Source organism: Microcaecilia unicolor, chromosome 4, assembly GCF_901765095.1.
Source record: "Microcaecilia unicolor chromosome 4, aMicUni1.1, whole genome shotgun sequence".
In the NCBI taxonomy this organism is placed as follows: Eukaryota; Metazoa; Chordata; class Amphibia; order Gymnophiona; family Siphonopidae; genus Microcaecilia; species Microcaecilia unicolor.
The window spans coordinates 279030010-279054963 of record NC_044034.1 but is presented as its reverse complement, the minus strand read 5'-3'; the positions used below and the strand labels follow the sequence as shown (position 1 = coordinate 279054963).

The following is a 24954-nucleotide window of genomic DNA, read 5'->3' as shown; positions in this document are numbered from 1 at the left end:
ATGTGCTAGTGACTGCCGTGGGGATGAGACTTCTCAGGCCTCAAGGGACTCCAGAAGATTCTTCAGCTTGCGGGGCCCATAGATCCCTGCCAGCCAAGGTATTTATCTTTATGGGGGGAGGGGGGTGGACAGAGAGGAAATGCATGAGTCCAGCCCCAGACCCACCCTAAAATTGAGGTCTGGCTATGCTACCGACTGAAAATGTTAGGCATCTGATACCCTTTGGATTAATACTGGATTCTGGTCTCTGGATTTACATCTTTGCTGGATTGAGTTTTTATTATGTTACTGATTTTATTTTATGGAATAAAATTTGATTCATCTGTCTTGCAAGTTCTACAGTGCTCCTTTGTGGTTGCAGTAATTATATTATTTTTCACATATAATCACGCATACACACGCAAATAGCCTCTTATACAATATTGACCGGCGTAAAAGTATGCGCGATGACATGATAGCATGTACTTTACCAGTAGGCATGTACAGGGGCAGGCAGAGTTTGTAGGTGCACATGTAGATTATAAAATATGCTAATCTGGGTACTTGGATAAATTAGGCATGGATATTTAATGAAGGTTTAAGTGTCCATATCTGCAAAGTATGCACAATTTCTAATACTTGTGCTGGTTTATAAAGATACACACCTTATGTACCTATGGTACTTATTTTAGAAGCTCAATTCATGTTTTAGACATCTTTAAACTGGCATTTAGACATTCATATTGTGTGGTCATTCAAATATCAATTTTATAAAGCCAAAATATGGATGTCTAAAACTGCTGTACGTCTAATATGGCAAGGAGGTGTGGTCTGGTGTGTTTTGGGCAGGACGAGGGAGGGGCCAAAAGGTGGACAACCAACTCCAACTGCAAAAAGTGAAGGGATGTTCATGTTTAAAAAGATGGACATCCATATTTAGACCCAGTACTTGTCAAGTCCAGGTTATGGAAAGGTGCTCAGATTGAGCAGTTCTCCACACTGAACAAAAAAAGCAAGCAAATAACTCTTGCTATCATGATGGGAGCACATGTATCTGCTTTAAAAGGTAGCTAGAGTTTCAACAAAATGTAAAATGTATGTCATTGTCAACCTCCAAATATCAACAGACAGCGCACATAAAAAAATGTTTCATTTGCTTGTTTGCTATGCGTGTGCATTATTAGGTATTTTCTTCATATGATCATTTCTGGGATAGAGCAAGCAAGTTGCAGGCAATATTTTTTTACTGGTCTAATTTAATAAATTTGTCATTAACTTTTATGGTTATACTGCTTCCATCATGTATGCAACTTTGCCAATTTTGTTGGTCCATTTAAGTGTGTGTGTGTGTGTGTGTGTGGGGGGGGGGGGGGGGGGTTATCAATATGGGCTACCATTAAGATGTGCTATTTTAGTATTAACCCCGGTTATTAGTAACTAGATCTCATTGCATAAAATGAGACCTGTGCTAAAATGGCACGAGTTAGTGGTAAAATAACATGCCTCAACAGTAGCATATATTGATAATTACATCCCTAAATGCACAGATGCATAAGTCATTATATATTAACCACATTTTACCTTAAAATGTGATAAGAACCCTTTACTTTTGAAACAATCTAAATAACAATTTTTCTTTTATGAGATATGATGAAAACAGAAGAGAGCACCAACCTTCAACTTGTCATATCGCTCACCGAGTGCTGCCACCTGATGGTCACGGTGCCTCCCAACCAGTTTACACAGAGCACAGATTAACTGGTCATCAGTCACACAGTACATGTTAACTTTTTCATCTTCATGCTCCAGACACATTAATCCCCTGATGTGCGAGTCCGGAATGGGCTCAATCAAACGATGGCCCGTGAAGGGTTTCTTGTTGGGATGAGTGGCTTTCAGACACTCTTCACAATAGGACACCTCACAGGTGACACAAGTCTTCACAGCGTCTCTCGCCGGGTCCTGGTCACAGAACTGGCAGATAACTCTCTCAATGGAGGTCATGCTGCTTCCGCCGCCGCTGTGGTTGCTGTCAATAGGCCGTTCTCGGCGGGTTTCACTTGGGGAATTGGGCCCACTCACAGATGCCTTCTGGAACCTATCAATAATATTCTGCAGAGTGACGTTCCGCTTCAGCCCGTCTAAGCCACGCTGGCTGAGGGTGATGACATACCGACAAGTAGGACACTGGAAAGCACTGATGGATTCCACTGATTCGTTGGTGGTGCAGTGGGAGACTAGGATGCGGTGAGCACAGTTGAAACAGAGACTGTGAGCACAAGGCAGTAGCAATGGGTCTTCAAAAAGCTCCAGACAGATAGGGCAGGTCAATTCCGACTCCAGTGTTTCCATCTTCAGGCAAACCTTTCCTGTGATGTCAGCGAAATCCAGGCAAGCTGGTCAGCTATCTGGAAACACATCACAAAATATGATTAGCTGGGAAAAGAGAAAGGGATTTTGCAATGGGGGAGGGGGGAATGCCAACTTTTGCTGCAACCAAAATATGAGCAAGCACAATTTTACATAATCTCTACATAATTGTAACTGAAGATAATTCCAAAAGTGCAGGGTATTTCTTAGCAAACATTAAAAACCAGGCAGATGAATGTCATAGAAAAATGAGTAGTTGATGTAGTTCTGCATTCAATCAAATAAAACCCTCTTCCCAACATACTTGCAGTGAAGGAAAGGGAATGGGACTTGATATACTGCCTTTCTGTGGTTACAATCAAAGCGGCTTACATACTATATACAGGTACTTATTTTTGTATCTGGGGCAATCGAGGGTTAAGTGACTTGGCCAGTCATAAGGAATTCCTCAGGATCACAGTCCACACACACACACACACACACACCAATGGTCTTTCATAATAACAGCCCCTAATTCTATAAAAGTCAATAAAAACCTTCACATGCATAATTAGCTTGTTAACTGAACAAGCCAATTAGCGCCAATAATTGAGATCTTAACAAGCAATTATTGGTGCTAATTGGAGTTAGAATTAGAATTTTTACACCTAAATTTAGGCGTGGAATCTGTGCATAAATGTTACATGCAGGACCAAAAAGGTGGCATGGCCACGGGCAGGTCTTGAGTGGATCAGGGGCTTTCCTTTAATTTACGCACATTGTTATAGAATAAAGGGGATCCACTCCTAATTTAGGCATGGGGGATTTACACCAGGTTTTCTTCACTGCCAATAGCTGTACCTAAGTTTACACACAACCATAACACTTAAACCACGCCAAACCACTTAAGCCAAAATCTGGCTGCCCCAAAGCTTTCCCTCTCTGCTGCGATCTGCCCAGATGGAACAGGAAATTGAGTCAGAGGGGGGGACGGACCACGGCAGAGAGCGATAGCTTTGGGGCAGCCAGAAGCAGCTTGTGAGGATGGCTGCTGCGCCAGGCCCCTCTGAGAAGGGAAATGAATTTTTAAAGAAGATTGGGAAGGTGAGGGGAAGGAAGGCAGAGACGGAATGGGGTGGGGAGAAGGGGGAGCGAGCTGTGGAGCCCAGGGAAGCTGCCCTGTCCCCCCTCTAACGCTGGCCCTTTGGCAGTGGGAGGTACATGGACATGTCATTCTGCCTAACACTACGTGCACCTTATAGAATGGTATCAGATGCGCACATTGCAAGGTGCACCGAGGTGCCGGCTTATGCCATCACTGACCTGGCGTAAGCTGTCACACCTACGTTTCAGCATGTCAAAGCAGCTTTATGCTACTATTCTATAAAAGGTTAGGCGCACCTCAATACCATTCTGGAATTGGCACTAAGCACGTTTCTTTGTCGCAACTACATTTAAGTGCCACTTTATAGAATCGCCTCCATAGCTAACAGAATAAAGTAGAACACAAGGTTAATGTGTTTTCAGAGGTATTAAAATAGGCAGTTTGGTTTAATACAGAATAAGGAACAGCTGTTTTTTTTCTGCCACTTTTATAAACTTCATCACTTGAGCAGCCAATACTAAAAGGGTCACATATGTGGATATAATTTATTTAAATTGAATTAATAGTTACGCAATAGTGCTAGTGTTTTTAACATGACTGACCAAAAAATAAAAACCTGGCTTGCTATTTGATAGTGTTAATCATATGCTATGCAAATTAACTTAAAAGGATTACGTGCCTGATTCACAACATTTGTGAATCAGGCATGCAAGGGAAAAATGCGTAACAAATAATATCCTGTGAGGGACTCTCTAGTCAAAATACAGCTAGACTCTAATTAGGAGCTTATTAAGAAAAAAGATGTTGCCCTGTTTGATACGTTCAGGGTAATAAACCTCTTATAAACCAGGCCCTTTGTGTTTATGCAGATAAACCTTCATTCCAAAAGATGAGGGTGCCAGAGGTTTCCACACTACAGAGCTGCAATAAATCACTTGGTTAGTGTTATGAACATACACTGTTCATATTTCTGTTTCCTCTCCTTTTGCCTGTCCATTAAAAGGAATGAGGTGTGCTAGGTGGCTGTCTCTGCCTCTGCACTCAAGAGTCCATACCTGCACAGTGAAGCGGAAGGAGAAACAAAGGACAAGCTTCAAGCATATGGCCTCGTGTTTTTCCACAGCAAGACCATACAGGATATGTTGCTCCTAACCAAGGAAGCATCTTCAGAAAGCCTAGATATGCACAGTCTTCATGCTGTATGGCTTTCCTTTAGTTTAGTTTATTATTTATTTATTCAGATTTATTTACCACTTTTTGAAGGAATTCACTCAAGGCGGTGTACAGCAAGAATAAGTCAAACATAGGCAACAGACAATTACAGCAGTAAAAATATTCAAACAACAATACAAAGTATGGCATGGTATGTTACTTACAATGTCAACACAATGAGGGGCATAATCGAATGCGAACGCCCATTTGTAAAAACGTCCATCTCCGAGAACGGGTCCGTGAAGGGGCGGGCTGAACTATATTTTCGAAAAAAATGGACGTCCATCTTTTTTTTCGAAAATACATTGGATTAGTGCGTTTTTTGAGCTGGGCGTTTTTGTTTTTTAGCGATAATCGAAACCGAAGCGTCCCAGCTCAAAAACGACCAAATCCAAGGCATTTGGTCTTGGGAGGGGCCAGCATTCATAGTGCACTGGTTCCCCTGAGATGCCTCTATGCCAGCCTCAAATATCATACCTAGCTCCATGACAGTAGTATGCAGGTCCCCAGAGCAAATTTACTTTAGTTGGTGCTGCGCGGGACCCATGCAGAGAGGAAAAATCGGAAGAAAAAAAAAACAAGCAAGCAAGCAAGTGCAGTCAGGGACGTCCAAATTAAAAGATAGTAAAAGGGGGAATTGAACCAGCAACCTTTTGATTACAAGCTCAGTGCTCTAGCCAGTGCACCACTGATTAGACGCCCTTCCCTTTCCATTAAGTCCCTCCAAGTTTCTGTCAGCCAATCACAGCTCATTTAGCTGACATCTGTGTCAGCTAAACAGTGGTGATTGGCTGACAGAAACTTGGAGGGACTTAATGGAAAGGGAAGGACATCTAAGCACCTGAATAATGTGGTTCACTGGCTAGAGCACTAAGCTTGTAATCAGAAGGTTGCTGGTTCGATTCCCCCTTTTACTATCCTGGTAATTTAGACGTCCCTGACTGCACTTGCTTGTTTTTTTTTTTTCTTCCGATTTTTCCTCTCTGCATGGGTCCTGCACAGCACTAACTAAACTAAAATTACTTCGGGGACCTGCATACTGCTGTCATGGAGCTGGGGATGACATTTGAGGCTGGCTTACAAGTTGGGAAAAAAGTGTTTAACATTCGTTTTTTTTTTTGGTGGGAGGGGGTTAGTGACCACTGGGGGAGTCAGGGGAGGTCATCCCCGGTTCCCTCCGGTGGTCATCTGGTCATTTAGGGCACTTTTTTGGGACCTGTTCGTGAAAAAAACGGGTCCAACAAAAGTGACCTAAATTCTCTCTGAAAACGCCTTTCTTTTTTCCATTATCGGCCGAGCACGCACATCTCTGCTCAGCCGATAACCACGCCTCAGTCCCGCCTTCACCACGCCTCCGACACACCCCGTCAACTTTATGCGTTCCCGCGACAGAGTGCAGTTGGAAACGCCCAAAATCGGCTTTCGATTATACCGATTTGGGCACCCACAAGAGAAAGACGTCCATCTCCCGATTTAGGTCGGAATTTGGGCGTTTTTCTCTTTCGAAAATAAGCCTCAATATGTAATAGAACATTTTATGTTTCAACATTTTTTATTGATGATTTCACCTGGTAACACATCCATTAGAGTACATACATAACAAGTTGTAAAACTGTCGTTCTTATGTACATTAATCTTAAGTTGCTATCATCAGTTTTTGTTTTTATAACAGTACCCTCTCTTATCCCCCCTTACTACCTTCACTTTTGCCATGCACACTGAAAGAAACAATAGTCAGCATGTTACATTAAACTCAAACCGTAATTTCCAACAGTAACACCTTACGTTATTCCGTGATTGAACCCCTTGTTTATGTAATAGAACATTTTAACAGGCAGCATTTGGTATAAGCAAAGCTGGATTATATAGATAGTGAAGACAGAGTAACAGGAGTTAGAAAACAAGGGAACTAATTAAAAGAATGTTGCATGTGAGATCAGAAAGGTACTTGAGTATTATCTCAGCTAGGATAGGAGTGGATAAGCGACACCTGCTACAGTATATGCAGCCAGTGTCACACCTTGTACGTGTGTCGATGTAAACTCTTGCTTCCTCGATCTTCTCCAATTCCTTGCACAAAATAACTTAGTGCTACATCAATACTAGTTCATCAGGGGTGAAGAGAGTCTTGAACAAATTGTACAATTATCTCGTGCTGCAAAACTATTCCTTTATGTCAGAGGCTACACATGCGTGGAATATTTTGCCAAAGAGATAGGGTAGGTTCTGAGGTTATAAGTTTTAAGAGGTATTTAAAGACATTGGGCTGGGAAGACAAGATAGCATCCTAGACAGCAGATGTGTGCTCAGGGCTCTCCATTTCTTCCTTGGAAAATGCCTAAAAAGACACCGAGGAAAGTTGTCCCCGTAAGTTCTAGGGTAGTAACTAGTACTCAGGTACTCACCCAATGAAACTTTTATGAGTTCACTGACCACTTAACACCTACCGGGAAAGCCCACTTGCATTGCAGCAGGGCAAAGTTCAGCCTTCTTCATCCTTGGGCAGTAGTGATTCACTCACCCCCAAAGACAGAGTCCCACCAATTAATCTGGCACTGCAGTGTGCAGAGAGTCTTTGAGGGTACGGGACAGCCATTCGACATAAGTCATACTGGGGCAAGAGTCGTAGGCACAAAGATTTCTACCATGTTTCAGTTGGTGCAAATGGCCACACCTATAGTTAGGCACGATTCCTGGGTGCAAGTGCTATTCTATAAACTGCACCTAACTTTAAGAACAGTTTATACAGTAGCAATTTTTATGCCCTATAAAAGGGCCCCAAATTTTTCAACATAACCTTAAATCTAATAAAATGTGCTTCTGCCCTTAAAGAAGCTGGCAGATTATTCCATGGTGAAGGTACAGCATAAAAGAAGGCTTTACATTGAGTGGACACCCATCTAGCTCTTATCAAATTCAGTATTACCATTTTGTTGTAAGGAATGTATGTTTCTAGTTTGCGTATATGGAAGCATCATGGAATGTAAAGTCCTCCCCTCCTGCTAGACCAGGTGAGGCAGTGACTCAGGATGCTGATAATAAAGGTTACCAAAATCCCTGTCCGGCATCTATTCCTTTAAGAGTCTGAAGGTAGACTGAACTGGGATTTTGGCAGCCTTTATCATTGGCTCCCTAGACCAGTGTCTCACCTGGACCATAGGTTGAGCCGGCCCTGTCTATAACCTCTGGGGTCAAAGCAGTGATTATGTTTAGGGAGGATCATAAAGTTGTGTGGGATTGGGGGGGTTCTTATTGTGGCTTGGGAGACGGGCTGATGCTTGCCATGGCATGCTGGGGTGTGTGTGTGTGTGTGTGGCTCATATCCAGCAGATTGCCAAGACCTGTCGTTTCTTTCTTTACAACATCCGTAAAATCCACCCCTTTCTTTCCAAGCACTCTACCAAAACCCTCATCCACACCCTTGTCACCTCTCATTTAGACTACTGCAATCTGCTTCTTGCTGGCCTCCCACTTAGTCACCTCTCCCCTCTCCAGTCGGTTCAAAACTCTGCTGCCCGTCTCGTCTTCCGCCAGGGTCGCTTTACTCATACTACCCCTCTCCTCAAGACCCTTCACTGGCTCCCTATCCGTTTTCGCATCCTGTTCAAACTTCTTCTACTAACCTATAAATGTACTCACTCTGCTGCTCCCCAGTATCTCTCCACACTCGTCCTTCTCTACACCCCTTCCCGTGCACTCCGCTCCATGGATAAATCCTTCTTATCTGTTCCCTTCTCCACTACTGCCAACTCCAGACTTCGCGCCTTCTGTCTCGCTGCACCCTACGCCTGGAATAAACTTCCTGAGCCCCTACGTCTTGCCCCATCCTTGGCCACCTTTAAATCTAGACTGAAAGCCCACCTCTTTAACATTGTTTTTGACTCGTAACCACTTGTAACCACTCGCCTCCACCTACCCTCCTCTCTTCCTTCCCGTTCACATTAATTGATTTGATTTGCGTACTTTATTTATTTTTTGTCTATTAGATTGTAAGCTCTTTGAGCATGGACTGTCTTTCTTCTATGTTTGTGCAGCGCTGTGTACGCCTTGTAGCGCTATAAAAATGCTAAATAGTAGTAGTAGTAGCACTGACAGAAAAGTTATCACTTAGCCATGAATCTGTAGATTTCTGTCATGATTTTATGTGGTAGTAATTTGCATGTTCATTGATTAGGGAAAGGGAAATGATATACTGCCTTTCTATGGTCTTTGCAACTACATTCAAAGCGGTTTACATAGTATATACAGGTACTTATTTGCACCTGGGACAATGGAGGGTTAAGTGATTTGCCCAGAGTCACAAGGAGCTGCAGTGAGAACTGAACTCAGTTCCCCAGGATAAAACTCTGTTACACTAACCACTAGGCTTCAGCATACCATGACACTTTTGTGGTACTAATTTCATGGCACAGTAAAGACTCCACCATGAGGCTTTGTGCATCGGCCCCTCAGACTGCAAACCCGCCAGAGACAGAAAATACCTACTGTACCTTAATATAAATTGCTACAATAGCTTTTGAGCTTGCGGGCAGTATATGAAATCAAAATAAAAAAGGAAAACCACAATATGGGGCTCTTTTACTAAGCAGCGGTCAGCACTAAGGCGTGCTTCCCACGCACCAAAATACAGTACAGCGGGGCACGTTCAGGTGTCCTGCGGTAGTTCAGGCACCTGCGTACACTTTCCCGGCTTTGTATTTTTTAGCGCTTGGGGCATGTTTGTGGGTGGAGAGTAGTTGTGCCTAGTGCTAATTGGCTAGTTTAGCTACATTGCCACACACCAACCGATTAGCACATGGTTAGCACGTGAGCCTGTAGCATGATATGAGTTCAATTGTCAGATGCCTTATGGATGTGTATATCACAGCAGATGTCCAGACAGAAAGTCTTATGATGTCATTAAACATGTGACCAGTTACCATGCCCCATCTCAAAACCAGATGAAGCCAGTTCTCAGACACCCCAACTGACTTCAACCTAGGGTCCAGCAAGAAAATATAAAAAGCCTGGAAAATGCCCAGCTCTCTCTCTCTCTCTCTCTCTCTCTCTCTTGGGATCTGCCTCCTGCCTCTCTGCTGGACTTCCTCCAGGCTCCAACTACAATTCTGCAACAAAAGACTTCTGTTTCAGCATGGATCTTCATCACTCCACCCAGCAGCCTCTATCAAAGTGAGTTACCATTATCCAGCATAATTTATAATTCAGGCCTTTTAATCTTGAAAAGCACATTTCCCTTGTGAAACATTCTTAAAAACTGCCTCTCTCTTGTAACATTATTACATTACCTGTATTGTAAATAAACATTTTAAAGTTAAATATTTGGTCTTTATGTTCTGAGCACATGTCCTTAAACCTTGCAGTGCAGGTTAATGTAATTCAAGAAATATAGTATTTAATTCCCCCTTATCATTACATATTCTTATTCTTATCCTATTACCTTATACGTAATTGGTGAAGAATAGAAATATATTATTTAACAAGTCTTTCTGCCTACTAAATAGGTGTTGGTAAGGACTCACATGCTAATGGTCATACACTAATTTGAAAATTGGTGCCTGGCCATTAAAAGAAAAAATGGAAATGCAGCCATTTTACAGCTGTGCTAAACGTAGCGATTGGGGAAACCCATACGCTAATCATAGCATAGGCCATCTTTTAGCACAGCTTAATAAAAGAGCCCCTATATTTGCTATGAAAGAGAACAAGGCAAATTTCCATCTAGTGTGGTAATCAATAGAAATAAAACAAAATAAAACATGGAAAAGAAAACCTTTTTATTGGACATAACTTAATACATTTTTTTTATTAGCTTTCTAAGGTAGCCCTTCTTCGTCAGATCGGAAATAATCTATCTGACGAAGAAGGTTTACCTTCGATAGCTAATCAAAAAATGTATTAAGTTATGTCCAATAAAAAGGTATCATCTTATTTTCTTTTCCATGCTTTGTTTTGTTTCTATTGATTACCTTTAAAAGTGAACTAACACGGCTACCACATCTCTCTATATCTAGTGTGGAAAATCAGATTATCTGTTCTTTATGAGTCAAATCTGCAGTATTAAAAACAAATATTTAAACGTTCAGCAGTTCTGCCAATGTGCACTTTAAACTGGTAAACATCTGCCCCTTGATTTTGCAGCACTGATCCTGCAGTAGAATTTTACTGTAGGTGTGATGCTTTTAATAAATTGTAGATTTATGTATTTACCTAAAGGTCTGTTTTTAATTTTAAAAATTGCATATGCTGGCTAGTGATCCATTGTGTCCTCTCTTTGCCCCTGCATTTATGGGAAGCACAGTAGGCTCCTCAACTTTAGAGCTGAAGATTTTAACATGCATTTTAGCCTCTTTAAAATACATTTGAGGTGAATTGTTGCTTGGATGCTTTTTACAGTTCAATGTACAACATTTGAAAATAGAATGGAAAAATCAGCTATTCCATTTGAGGGAAAATTAAATGAATATTGTAGTGTGTGCCAATTACAGGCTACAGACCGAGTTATGCTAAATGACATTATGAGGCACATAAATGGTTTGAGAAACTGTGATTAAGACACTGAAAGAGAAAAAAGCCACCCATAAAGGAAACTGCTGAAAACTGAAGCCCACAATCAGCCTGTTTTTCCCAGGCTTGCTACCAAAATGATAGAGTGACCCATGCCAGCCCGCACGAACCTTTTTTTTTTCTTCCTTTAGAAATAGGTTGAAATCCAGTGAGAATGTATATCCTGTCTATATGTATCAGGGGTCAGTGAGTGTTGGCTTCTGCCAGGGACACCCAATGTTAAAAGCCAACTCTACAGTCCAGTTGTACATCTTTGACTCTCTCTATTCTGTGATGGAGGGAGCTCCTGATGCATAATCATCATTTGTTCCTCCATCTTCTGACCTCAATAGGACATGGGAATAAAAAAGTTGCTGGCCGATACTCAAAACTATTTAACAGGCCAGGAACGGCTCCTGGACGGTTAAGTAGCGTGCTAGAACCTAACCATTGATACTCAGTGGGAGATAACCGGTTATCTCTGTTAAATATTCACGGCTAACCACTAAGCAGCTATATCGTGCGACAGCAAGTTAGCACATATTCACCTCTAAACCGGCTATGATTAGCAGTTAAAGTAGGTCATATAAATAGCAGGCCTATCTTTAACCACTAAGCACTTGCTTCTGGATTCTATATAGCATGCCTTGAGATCAGTGCACAAATCCAAGCATATTCAATAACTATGCACGCAACTTAATTGGCTTAACAAACTAATCAGCATATTTAACAACACTTACCATCAATAATGAGTGCTAATTGGCAATAATTAGAATTTATGCGCACAAATCCCTAAGCATATTCTGTAATGAACTATGCCTAAGTTCTCATGTGCACAGTTCAAAAGCGGCATTGGGTATGGGCGGGGAAATGAACATTCCGTGGGCATTCTGAAATTTATGTGCATTGTTATAGAATATGGCCCAGTGCGTGTAAATCTATGCGCCGGGATTTATGCCACATTTTCATTGGCATAAATGGATGCATGTAGATTTAGGCGCAAAATGTGCTCTGCTTGTATTTTTTAATATAGAATCTGTCCCTTAACCAGTTAGTGCTAAATATTGGCTTAACTGGTTAAGTTGCCATGGTCAAAAATGAAACTAGATATTCAATGCTGGTCACCGGAAACAGCCCGGAACTGAATATCTGTCGAGCAGTCACTGTGCAGTCTGAATTTCTGTCAGGGGTCAGAAGGAACACTGTCAGGCAAACAAACAATCAGCAGACTTGATGCTGTAAAGAAATTCAGAAAGACAAAATGGGGTTCACACTCTCCACAGCAGTCAAACGCAACAAAAAAAGGGGTGGAGAGGGCCCAATGACAAGTGATCAGTCACCACACTCAAGGGTAAGATGCTCCAAAAGAAACCTTGAGTGTGGTGACTGACCACTTGTCATTGGGCCCTCTCCACCCCTTTTTTTGTTGCGTAAAGAAATTCAGTACAGGCTTGTCTGTAGATAATTAAGGAGAGAGAGTTTACATCCTGCTTTAAAGGTACCAACAGGAGAGAACACAGGGATGGTTCTTCCATAAAGAGCGGTAAAGAGACCACCAGAGATGGACAAACGCCAAAATCCTATGAGAAATCAACATCAAAAAGACAGTGGGAATTGGGCCAATGACTCAAAGAGACCAGGACAACAGATAAATATCTGAAGTGATTTACTGAAGGCTTCACACAGATCTGTGTTTCGGCCACAGGCCTGCCTCAGGAGTCTTGGTAGTTGCATGAATAGGTAAATCTCCAAAAGATGATTACCTTATGATGTGTTCCACATGATTTTATAGGCACTATATATAGAATCTGTCCCTTAACCAGTTAGTGCTAAATATTTGCTTAACTGGTTAAGTTGCCACGGTCAAAAATGAAACTAGATATCAATGCTGGTTGCCGGAAACAGCTCGGAACTGAATATTTGGTCTGACAACTGGTGTCGGGCAGTCACTGTGCAGCCTGACTCCGGCTGAATTTCGGAGGATTTGCATGACAGATTATAGAATGAGGGGGCTGATTTCTAAGAAGTAAGAATTTCTGTCAGCGGTCAGAAAGAAGACTGTCAAGCAAACAGACAATCAGCAGAGCTGATACTGTAAAGAAATTCAGTAAAGGCTTGTCTGCAGATATTTAAGGAGAAAGAGTTTACATCCTGCTTTACAGGTACCAACAGGACAGAACACAGAAATGGTTCTTCCATAAACAGTGCCTTAATTATGGAGTGGCTGATGTGTGCAGATTTTTCATGAGACTACTGTATGGATATTTTTTGAATGTTTGGCTTTTGATTTTCTCTATGGATTGCACCCAATTTAAATCGCTTGCAGCAAGTAACCCAGTAAACTATTTTTATTTGGAACAACCTCAAACTGCTGTGTGGTATGTTTTTCTTTTTCTGGGACTTTGCAGAAGGATTTTTCCACAAGCCTAAGAGCTTTGAAAGATTTACTTCTTCCCTGTCGGGCAAGAATCCTGAGAGCATGAGTTACTTGATGGCACCAAATCTCTCCAAGTGCTCCTCTATCTAACCAGAGAGTGGAGTCGGGGTACATGGAGTAAAGAGTATTTCCATATATTTCTGTCCCTTTTGGGGGACCTCAATACACTACAGTAAATACCTTTTTTATAATGGAACCCAGGCACCTGGGTGCCATTATAGAATACTAGTGTAAACCTGTATTGGTGCATCCATTTACAGCAGGTCAAAGGCGGGTAATAAACAGGAATGCCTAAGTGTGGAATGCAAAGTGTATAACTTACAGCCCCGCCCCCCAATGCAGTTGAATACCCTTGTAGAATTATGTGTAGTGCACTTACATGCTCAAGGTGTGCGTAACTGTGCACACTCAGCTACAGAGCATTGACTTTACAGGGGTAACCACATTGATTGTAATCACTGAGGGGTCCTTTTACTAAGGTGCACTGAAAAATGGTTTGCGGTAGTGTAGATGCGGGTTTTGGGCGCGAGCCAATCCATTTTTCAGCACGCCTGTAAAAAAGATCTTTTTAAAATTTTTTGCCGAAAATGGACGTGCGGCAAAATCAAAATTGCCGCGCGTCCATTTTGGGTCTGCGACCTTACCAGCAGCCATTGACCTAGCGGTAAAGATTCATGCGGTAACCAGGCAGTAATGACCTATGTGCGTCCAATGTCACTTGGTGCGCATCTGATACGCATGTCCAAAAATAAAAATTATTTTTCAGATGCGCGTATCAGATGTGCGCCAAAAAATGAAATTACTGCAAGAGCCACACAGTAGCTGGGCAGTAACTCCATTTTGGCATGCATTAGACACGCGCGTAGACGCTTATGTGGCTTAGTAAAAGGGCCCCTTTCTGCGATTACAATCAATGTGATTTATATATATTATATACAGGTACTTATTTTGTACCTGGAGAAATGGAGGGTTAAGTGACTAGCACAGAGTCACAAGGAGATGGAGCGGGAAGCAAACCCGGTTCCCACTGCACTAACCATTAGGCTACTCCTCCACTAGGAAAAATTTTTGCAGTATCTTAAATCCAGCAAGTTCATCAAAGGGAGATTGACTAGGTAATCAAAGAATGAGTTTGAGGGCATGCACTGGAAGTGGTTTACTTAGACTTAAGCAAATTTTTTCACACTGTTTCACATGGGGCACCCCAAAGTGCAGTCTTTAACCATCACCATAGTACCTTAAGCCCTACTTGCTAATTTAAATGACTTATAAAAGCATAATCCATGCTTATTATGATAGCAGCAAGGCAATTTTAATATGATGTCCAAATCTGATTTTGGACTTTTTGCAAAAAACATCCAAACATCCAGTGCCAAACATGGTCATTTTCAACCAGAAAAATGTCTATCTTTGTGGTTTCGAAAATCTCCCTATTTTAGATGTTTTTGTGCTCAGTGCATCTTTCTTTTAGGGTCATTTTCAAACAAACAAACAACCAAAAAAGCATCCAAAGGGAAAAATTCACACAAACTAGCTATTGGGATGTCTGGGGACCAGCAGTCTTACTAGACTGGCCACACAGACATCCCAGCAGAGCACTGGGGAAGCCTAGGGGGCACTGCAGTGAACTTCACATAAAAGATGCACATCATATCATAACTCACATATATTGTATGGTGAGCCCTCCAAGAATAGCAGAAAATGTACTGTACCCAACTATATACCTAGGGTTACCATATGTCCGGATTTACCCGGACATGTCCTCTTTTTGAGGACATGTCCGGGCAACCGGGCGGGTTTTGCCAATCTGCCCGTTTGTCTGAATTTCTGGACAAACAGGCAGGCTGGTGGGTGGGTCGCCCGCCAGCCTGCACATTTGTCCAGAAATCCGGACAAAGGGGCAGATTGTTAGCCTCCCCTCCCCTTACTTACTACTGCCCTGGTGGTCTAGTGACCTCTTCCGCCTTTGGAGGCAGGAAAGAGCCCCCTCTTTCCTGCCCGGAGCGCTGCCCTGCATGCATCCTTCCTGTTGCTGATCTTGGCGCCAATTCAAAATGGCCGCCAAGAGTTGACGTGACCTCGCGAGACTTCAACTCTCGGCAGCCATTTTGAATCGGCGCCGAGATCAGCAACAGGAAGGATGCATGCAGGGCAGCGCTCCGGGCATGAAAGAGGGAGCTCTTTCCTGCCCCGAAGAGGTCACTAAACCACCAGGGCAATAGTAAGATAAGGGGAGTGGGGTGACGGGGAGGGGGGTGATGGGGTATGTGACAGGGGGAGGGGAAAATGTGACAGGGAGCAGAGCAAGGGCATGAAAGGGGGCTGGGTGTGGTGTGGTGGGGTGGGTGTGTGGTGGGGGCAGGGCATGTGTCCTCCTTTTTGGGGGGACAAAATATGGTAACCCTATGTATACCACTACAATAGCCCTTATGCCTGCAGGTATCACATATATGTGGGTTCCGTAGGTATTTTGTGGATTTTGGAATGAATACACTTTCCATATCCTATTTTTTGCCCTGGATGGTCTTACAATGTTGCGTTGTCCTGCCCACAACATGTCCAACAAGCCTCCTTGAGATTTATATATACTGCATAGAAAAACATCTAAAAAAATTAGTTGCAAAAAAAAAAAAAATCTATCTGCTACTTTGTGCCATTTTTTTGGATATTTTTCTGTTTCAAAAAAAAGCCCCAGGTGATTAATTGCTGTTTGGTAGTTATGTGAGGGTAATCAGCTCAAAGAAGAACTGTTTGCAGCTTAAAGGGGTAATTTTATACACAAATTTTTTTTACCAGTGAAAAAAGAGTTTTATAAAATTATCCCGCAGTGTTGCTACATCATGATTGTGCAATACCCTGCCTTCTGTCCTTCACTTGGAGGCTAATTCGATTTCCTTTTGTAAGAAAGTCAACACTTTTCTTTTTACACTGTTTTCTGATGTCTTTTTTGAGAAACTAGCCTGATTTGATTTGCAGTTGATTTACAGCTCTAGGTAATGTCATTAAAATTTTTCTACTTCCCCCCAAATTTTACGTATGGCACTTTAAATTGTGTGTGCTAATTTGTCCGCATGGCCAAATTGCATGCACAAATTAATTAATTAACAAGCTAATCTGTACCGATAATTGGTACTTATTATTATTATTATTAGCATTTGTATAGCGCTACCAGACGCACGCAGCGCTGAACACCTGATACAAAGAGACAGTCCCTGCTCAAAAGAGCTTACAACCTAAATAATACAGACAGACAAGACAGTTAAGGGTGAGGGAATTAATGGGAGCTAAAAAGCAGCAGTGAAAAGGTGGGTTTTCAGCATAGATTTGAAAACATGTAGAGATGGAGCTAGACATATAGGTCCAGGAAGTCTATTCCAGGCATAAGGTGCCACGAGAGAAAAGGAGCGAAGCCTGGAGTTAGCAGTGGAGGAGAAGGGGGACAACAAGAGAGATTTGTTCAGTGAGCGGAGTTCACAGGCAGGGCCGTACCAAGGGTCTCTGGCGCCCCCCTGCAGACTACCAGTTGGCGGCGGCGGCGAACCCCCCCCCCCGCACCTGCCTGGCTCCAAGGCAGCGATTCCCCTCTCTCCCCTGCCCTCCCGCTCCCATGTAGGAACTGCCCGCCCTCTTCTCCCCCCCAAGATCCCGTTCCTTTTTTTTTTCTTTTAAATTTACCTTCCTCTGGCAGCGCAGCGTCATTGAAGGAGGCGGCGCTCCCAGTCCCGACATCTCTAGCCTTCCCTTGTTTGCTGCTCACCGCCCCGCCTTCTTCTGACGTCAGAAGAAGGCGGGGCAGTGAGCAGTGAACAAGGGAAGGCTAGAGACATCGGGACTGGGAGCGCCGCCTCCTTCAATGACGCTGCGCTGCCGGAGGAAGGTAAATTTAAAAGAAAAAAAAAAAGGAACGGGATCTTGGGGGGGAGAAGAGGGCAGGCAGTTCCTACATGGGAGCGGGAGGGCAGGGTAAGCACGCAGCGGCGGCGCCCCACAGAGGATAGCGCCCCCCTGCGGCACTTACCCCGCTTACCGCATCGGCACGGCCCTGTTCACAGGGAGGAATGTAGGGAGAGATGAGAGTGGAGAGGTAATGGGGGGCTGCAGAGTGGATGCATTTAACAACTAATTCGGGGTACTAATTGGCTTTAACTAAAATTTAAGTGCACAACTTTCTAGGCGTATTCTACAACACGGTACATGTAAATTCTAATACACATGGCTATGGGCGTGGAATGGCGATTTGTGGGTATTTCAAAAAACTATGGGCCCCCTTTACCAAGCTGTGTGCACCGAGGCCCCCTTTTACCACAGTAGGTAAAAGCGAAGTCTCTCTTTCCTGCAAAAAATGGCCATGCAGCAAGTAAATGCCGCATGGCCATTTGGGTGGGGGGGGGGGGGGGCCTTACCACCACCCATTAAGGGCTCCCACGCTAAACTGGTGGTAACCGAGAATCACACGGTACTGCCAGATTACCACTGGGTACACTCCGACACTACAAAAATAAATATATTTTTGTAGTGCCGGATATGACAGTGCACTAGGGGTGGGAAGTACCGCCAGGCTGCTGCGGTAGTCCGGCAGTACTTCCTGTTTAGCAAGCGGTAACCCAGCATTGGGCTTACCACCGCTTAAAAAAAGGTCCCTCTGTGCACCATTATAGAATGTACCCGATCTGCGCCTAACTTAGACGCAGGTATTTAGGCCTGGTTTTAAGTGGCCTAAATTTTAGTCGCAAGAATGGCATGTAGGTATATTCTATAAGCTACACCTAACTTTAGGTGTAGTTTATAGAATCACACTAACCACACGTTTTTTTGGCACTGATTTTTTAAGGCACCATTTATAGAATTTGGAGGTTTCTGTTTAATCATATTAAGTTTTTTTTTTTTTTTTGTTTTGTTATATTTGTACCCTGCGCTTTCCCACTCATGGCAGGCTCAATGCAGCTTACATGGGGAAATGGAAGGTTAAGTGACTTACCCAGAGTCACAAGGAGCTGCCTGTGCCTGAAGTGGGAATTGAACTCAGTTCCTCAGGACCAAAGTCCACCACCCTAACCACTAGGCCACTCCTCCACTCTGTTTTTGCTGAGATATTATCCACCACACATAATTTTAAATAAGTAGTCTATAAAAATAAATACACAAATAAAAGTATGCTCAGTGACAACAAGGAGTGTACTTTTACATGACCCATATGTAGGCGTGTTTGAGGGCATGATAAAACAATACTTCTGAAAACTAATGTGCACTTAAACCGGATTCTATATATTTTGCTTAAATCTAAGCATATTCCACAACAATGTGCGTAGCTTAATTGGCTTAACAAGCCAATCAGCATTGTTAACAGCACTTAACAAGCAATAATGAGCACTAATTGGCAATAACTAGAACTTACAAGCATATCTCGCTAAGTATATGCTGTAATGAACTGTACCTAAATTCTAAAGCACGCAGTTCAAAAGTGGTATGGCTATGGACAGGGAAATGGGCATTTCATGGGTGTTCCCAAATTTACATGCGTTGTTATAGAATATGGTCCAGTCCACATAAATCTACATGCAAGGATTTACGCCATATTTTCATTGGTATAAATGGATACATGTAGTTTTAGGCACTGGGATATCGACTAAGTGTATTTTATATACCATGCCTAAATCTTATAGAATATGCTTAGGTGAAAATGATTTCCATGTGGATTTTCCAGACATCATATATAGAATCTTCCCATTAGCATGCCTGAAAACATTTACTACAAAGCATGTTAAAGTGCTTTGTGGTAAGTAACCTGTGCGTGCTTAGCATGTGGTATTTATTTTTTTATATGTATTTTTTGGAGGGGTGTTCAGGGTGGAGAACAGATGTGGATACACTATCCAGTGAGCACGTTCTAATTACCACTCACTAACTGGTTAATGCATCCATAACGCGGTAGCTCTTAACGCCTCCTAAATAGGATGTGGAAAGTGCTTCCCCATCAATTTTTTTCAGGTTAGGCACGTAAATGCCAAGAATAGCGCACAACATGAAAAAGAATCCTGGAAATTGTCCTATTTCCTAGATGTACTAGAAATGGGATTAGTGCAGGGAAAGTCCCACATTATCATGTGCTACGCCCAATTACTAGCGCACTTCAGTAGACATACCCCATAGTCAATCAAAGTCCACAGTAAATGCCCATGTTTTACGTAACTTCTAGAAGCTGGTGCATTCATTCACTCCATTCAGCTTTTTGGGAAACTTTTCCAACTTGTGAAAAATTACTTAACACTACACCAGTTACCTCAAACAGCGCTGACGCACCATCAGTAGATAATCTGGCGAAGTATTTCAAAGAGAAAATTGTTAAGCTACGACTTATGTTACCAATCAATAACATTAACTATGTCAAATTCCTTGACTGTCTAGACCCACGCCCTGATGAACATCCAGTGGACTGAACCAGGACTAACTTTGACACTCTCCTGGATGATACCATCCTTCAAGCAATTAAAAGATTCGCCAAATCCCACTGCAAACTAGACATATGTCCAAATTACCTTATAAAATCTGCCCCTCAACAATTTATATCAGATCTTACAATAAATCTAAATTTTATGCTGCAAAATGGACTCTTCCCTAGGGATAAAGGAAATATCCCTCTTGCAACCAAACTTGTGGAAGGCATGGTTACCAAACAACTAATTGATTACTTAACTAAATTCTCTATTCTTCATGACTATCAATCAGGATTCCAGTCCAATCATGGTACTGAAACAGTACTAATCACTCTCTCAAACAAATTTAAACAAGCAATTGCTACTGGGAACAGCATACTCCTCCTGCAGTTTGATATGTCTAGTGCATTTAACATGGTGAGCCATAAAATATTATTATATATCCTGGAATACTTCGGAATTGGAGGCAATGTTCTAAATTGGTTCAAAGGCTTCCTAACTACAAGAACTTATCAAGTGACATCTAAGTCGAGTATGTCAGCTTCATGGACACCTGAGTGCGGTGTTCCCCAAGGATCTCCACTCTTGCCAACCCTCTTCAACCTAATGATGACACCGCTGGCCAAATCGTTAGCCATTCAAGGCCTTAACCCATATACAGTGGGGGAAATAAGTATTTGATCCCTTGCTGATTTTGTAAGTGTGCCCACTGACAAAGACATGAGCAGCCCATAATTGAAGGGTAGGTTATTGGTAACAGTGAGAGATAGCACATCACAAATTAAATCCGGAAAATCACATTGTGGAAAGTATATGAATTTATTTGCATTCTGCAGAGGGAAATAAGTATTTGATCCCTCTGGCAAACAAGACCTAATACTTGGTGGCAAAACCCTTGTTGGCAAGCACAGCGGTCAGACGTCTTCTGTAGTTGATGATGAGGTTTGCACACATGTCAGGAGGAATTTTGGTCCACTCCTCTTTGCAGATCATCTCTAAATCATTAAGAGTTCTGGGCTGTCGCTTGGCAACGCGCAGCTTCAGCTCCCTCCATAAGTTTTCAATGGGATTAAGGTCTGGTGACTGGCTAGGCCACTCCATGACCCTAATGTGCTTCTTCCTGAGCCACTCCTTTGTTGCCTTGGCTGTATGTTTTGGGTCATTGTCGTGCTGGAAGACCCAGCCACGACCCATTTTTAAGGCCCTGGCGGAGGGAAGGAGGTTGTCACTCAGAATTGTACGGTACATGGCCCCATCCATTCTCCCATTGATGCGGTGAAGTAGTCCTGTGCCCTTAGCAGAGAAACACCCCCAAAACATAACATTTCCACCTCCATGCTTGACAGTGGGGACGGTGTTCTTTGGGTCATAGGCAGCATTTCTCTTCCTCCAAACACGGCGAGTTGAGTTCATGCCAAAGAGCTCAATTTTTGTCTCATCTGACCACAGCACCTTCTCCCAATCACTCTCGGCATCATCCAGGTGTTCACTGGCAAACTTCAGACGGGCCGTCACATGTGCCTTCCGGAGCAGGGGGACCTTGCGGGCACTGCAGGATTGCAATCCGTTATGTCGTAATGTGTTACCAATGGTTTTCGTGGTGACAGTGGTCCCAGCTGCCTTGAGATCATTGACAAGTTCCCCCCTTGTAGTTGTAGGCTGATTTCTAACCTTCCTCATGATCAAGGATACCCCACGAGGTGAGATTTTGCGTGGAGCCCCAGATCTTTGTCGATTGACAGTCGTTTTGTACTTCTTCCATTTTCTTACTATGGCACCAACAGTTGTCTCCTTCTCGCCCAGCGTCTTACTGATGGTTTTGTAGCCCATTCCAGCCTTGTGCAGGTGTATGATCTTGTCCCTGACATCCTTAGACAGCTCCTTGCTCTTGGCCATTTTGTAGAGGTTAGAGTCTGACTGATTCACTGAGTCTGTGGACAGGTGTCTTTCATACAGGTGACCATTGCCGACAGCTGTCTGTCATGCAGGTAACGAGTTGATTTGGAGCATCTACCTGGTCTGTAGGGGCCAGATCTCTTACTGGTTGGTGGGGGATCAAATACTTATTTCCCTCTGCAGAATGCAAATAAATTCATATACTTTCCACAATGTGATTTTCCGGATTTAATTTGTGATGTGCTATCTCTCACTGTTACCAATAACCTACCCTTCAATTATGGGCTGCTCATGTCTTTGTCAGTGGGCACACTTACAAAATCAGCAAGGGATCAAATACTTATTTCCCCCACTGTATATATATATATATATATATATATATATATATATATATATATATATATATATATATACAGATGACGTCACGATCTACATCCCGTTTAAACATGTTTTAAAAGAAATCACCAATAACATCAATCAGTGCTTCCAAATTATGCACTCTTGGGCAGATGCATTTGAATTGAAACTTAATGAAGAGAAAACTCAATGTCTTGTACTAATAACCTCACCACTATATCCACACCAAACTTTACTCTTCCCATTTCAGATACCCTGAAAATTCTCGGAGTAACCATTGATCGGAATTTCACATTGGATAGCCATGTGAAGAATACAACAAGGAAGATGTTTCACTCAATGTGGAAACTCAAGAGAATTAAGCCTTTCTTCCCCAGAGGAATCTTTCGTAATCTAGTGCAATCAATGGTGCTGAGTCATTTAGACTATTACAATGGTCTTCTTGCTGGCTGTAAAGAACAAATCATCAGAAACTTCAAACTGCCAAAAATACTGCAGCCAGACTTATATTTGGAAAAACAAACTACGAGAGTGCCAAACCCCTAAGAGAAATTTTACATTGGCTTCCTCTTAAAGAACGTATAACTTTCAAAATATGCACTCTGGTGCATAAAATAATTCACAGTGATGCCCAGACTTACATGGTAGACCTTATTGACCCATCACCCAGGAATGCTTAAAGAGCAGCACGCACATTCCTTAATCTTCACTTCCCCAGCTGTAAAGGTATAAAATATAGATTAATACATGCATCCAGCTTTTCATACTTGAGTTCTCAAATGTGGAATGCTCTACCACTTGACCTGAAAATAATTCACACGTAATTAACTTTCGTAAGGCACTGAAGACACATCTCTTTAACATGACATACCACAAGGACTTATAATCGGAACCGTAATTTCACCATCATCTACTTAACAATTCGGATTATTTTTCTTCCTAAATCATATTGTCTAATTTTATTATGTAAACCATGTTCAATTTATGATACCAATTGTATGTTTTCCCTTTTTTACCTGACTGTACATATCATCCATGTTATATATATATATATTACTAATTGTATTTGTACTCGGAAATGGCATAAGTCATGACGATTAATTGTAAGCCACATTGAGCCTGCAAATAGGTGGGAAAATGTGGGATACAAATGAAACAAATAAATAAATTTCACAGCAGTGGCCTGATTTCTGAGGATCAGAAGATGCTGGTCTTGAAAGCATATTCTCATAAGATCTACCTCTTTGTGGACAAAGTGTTATCATGCTTTCAGATGTGGTCAGATCTACTTAACTAAGAAGGAAAGCTTTCCTACAGCTAAAGGCTAAGGCTTTAGCTGTAGGAGCATCCTTTTTCTTTAAATTTCCTTCTAAATGCTTGGTCACATACAGGAACAATTCTTATATATTTTCGGATCCTACATAGTTGGAACATTTGTTTCTGATCAACCTGTCGTTCAGAAAGTTGAAATTAAACAGTATTAAATGAAGTAGTTGGATTAAAGGGTTCTTGGAGATTGTATAGTGCTTGATGTGAAGCTCTATTATGTCTTTACAGTTTGTATGGTCTGTCCTTGAAGTGTAGCAGGCAACTCAGAGGGAAACAACACAAAAGTCGTAGAGTGAGAAAAAGTGTATCCAGCCACAGACGGAACCACAAGGCGGAGCCAAAATATGGAAGAAGCAGTGTTTATTCAAAGACCTGACACAGCCCATGTTTCGGCAAATACCTGTTTTAGGGGACAGTGTTTGAGAGTGAAAGACTACTTACTCCTGGAGGCCATTTGGGATGGCTCCATCATTTAGGAAGGAGTGAGTTGACATTGCTTCTGCTCCACTGGTTGTTAAGGATGCCTATTTTATTATTTGTTGCTATTTGCTGTGAAGAGTTTCAAAGGACAATGTTTCCCCCCAGATTCTATACAGCACAACCAGAAATAAAGTTGTATTCTGTACATAATTAGTTAAGCCAATCAGTGTTGATAATTGTCAATTAACAAGCAATTGACACTAATTGCCATTAATTAGAATTTATGTGCACAACTGTATAAGCATCTTCTATAACTTGATGTGCATAAATTCTAAACTGCATAGTTCAAAAAGGGGGAATGGCCATGGGGTGGAATGAGCAGGTAATGGGTGTTTCTAAAATCTATGTGCATTGGTATAGAATACACTTGGTCTACGTCTAAGTTAGGCATCGGGAATTATTCCAAGTTTTACTTGGCATAACTGCCCATGATTAAATTTCATCATGTGGACAGGCGCTCAGCGTATTCTATAAACCTCACATAAATTTAGGCTTATTCTATTAAGTACGCCTAAACTAAGGCATAGTTTATAGAATACACTTAGGCATATATCATTTCAGTGGTGATTGTTTAGGCATGATATACAGAATCTAGTCCTTTATGCTGTACTTTTTACAGACCCCTGACGCATGCATTCACTGAAACATGGGCCATGTCAGGTCCTTGAATAAACACTGCTTCCTCCCCATCTTGGCTCTGCCTTGTAGTTCTATAACCGAATACACTTTTTTTCACTCTCTCACTCTGTCCTTGAAGTGGACTTGATGCATTGTTTTTTGTTTTCCTTTTTCTATTGTTGTGGTGATATGTTGGCATTTTCTTTATGTTTTGT

The 24954-nt window shown here is 42.1% G+C and overlaps 1 protein-coding gene across 5 annotated transcripts in view; it reads right to left on the bottom strand.

Moving 5' to 3' along the window:
* The window catches only part of MID1 (midline 1), a 496103-nt gene that overhangs the window by 156753 nt on the left and 314396 nt on the right, over positions 1-24954 (bottom strand). For all 5 annotated transcript variants that reach the window (XM_030201611.1, XM_030201612.1, XM_030201609.1 and 2 more), the window contains exon 2: positions 1654-2387. In XM_030201611.1, coding sequence (XP_030057471.1) covers positions 1654-2331 — 678 coding nt within the window. In that variant the 5' untranslated portion in view covers positions 2332-2387. The remainder of the gene's footprint in view (positions 1-1653; positions 2388-24954) is intronic.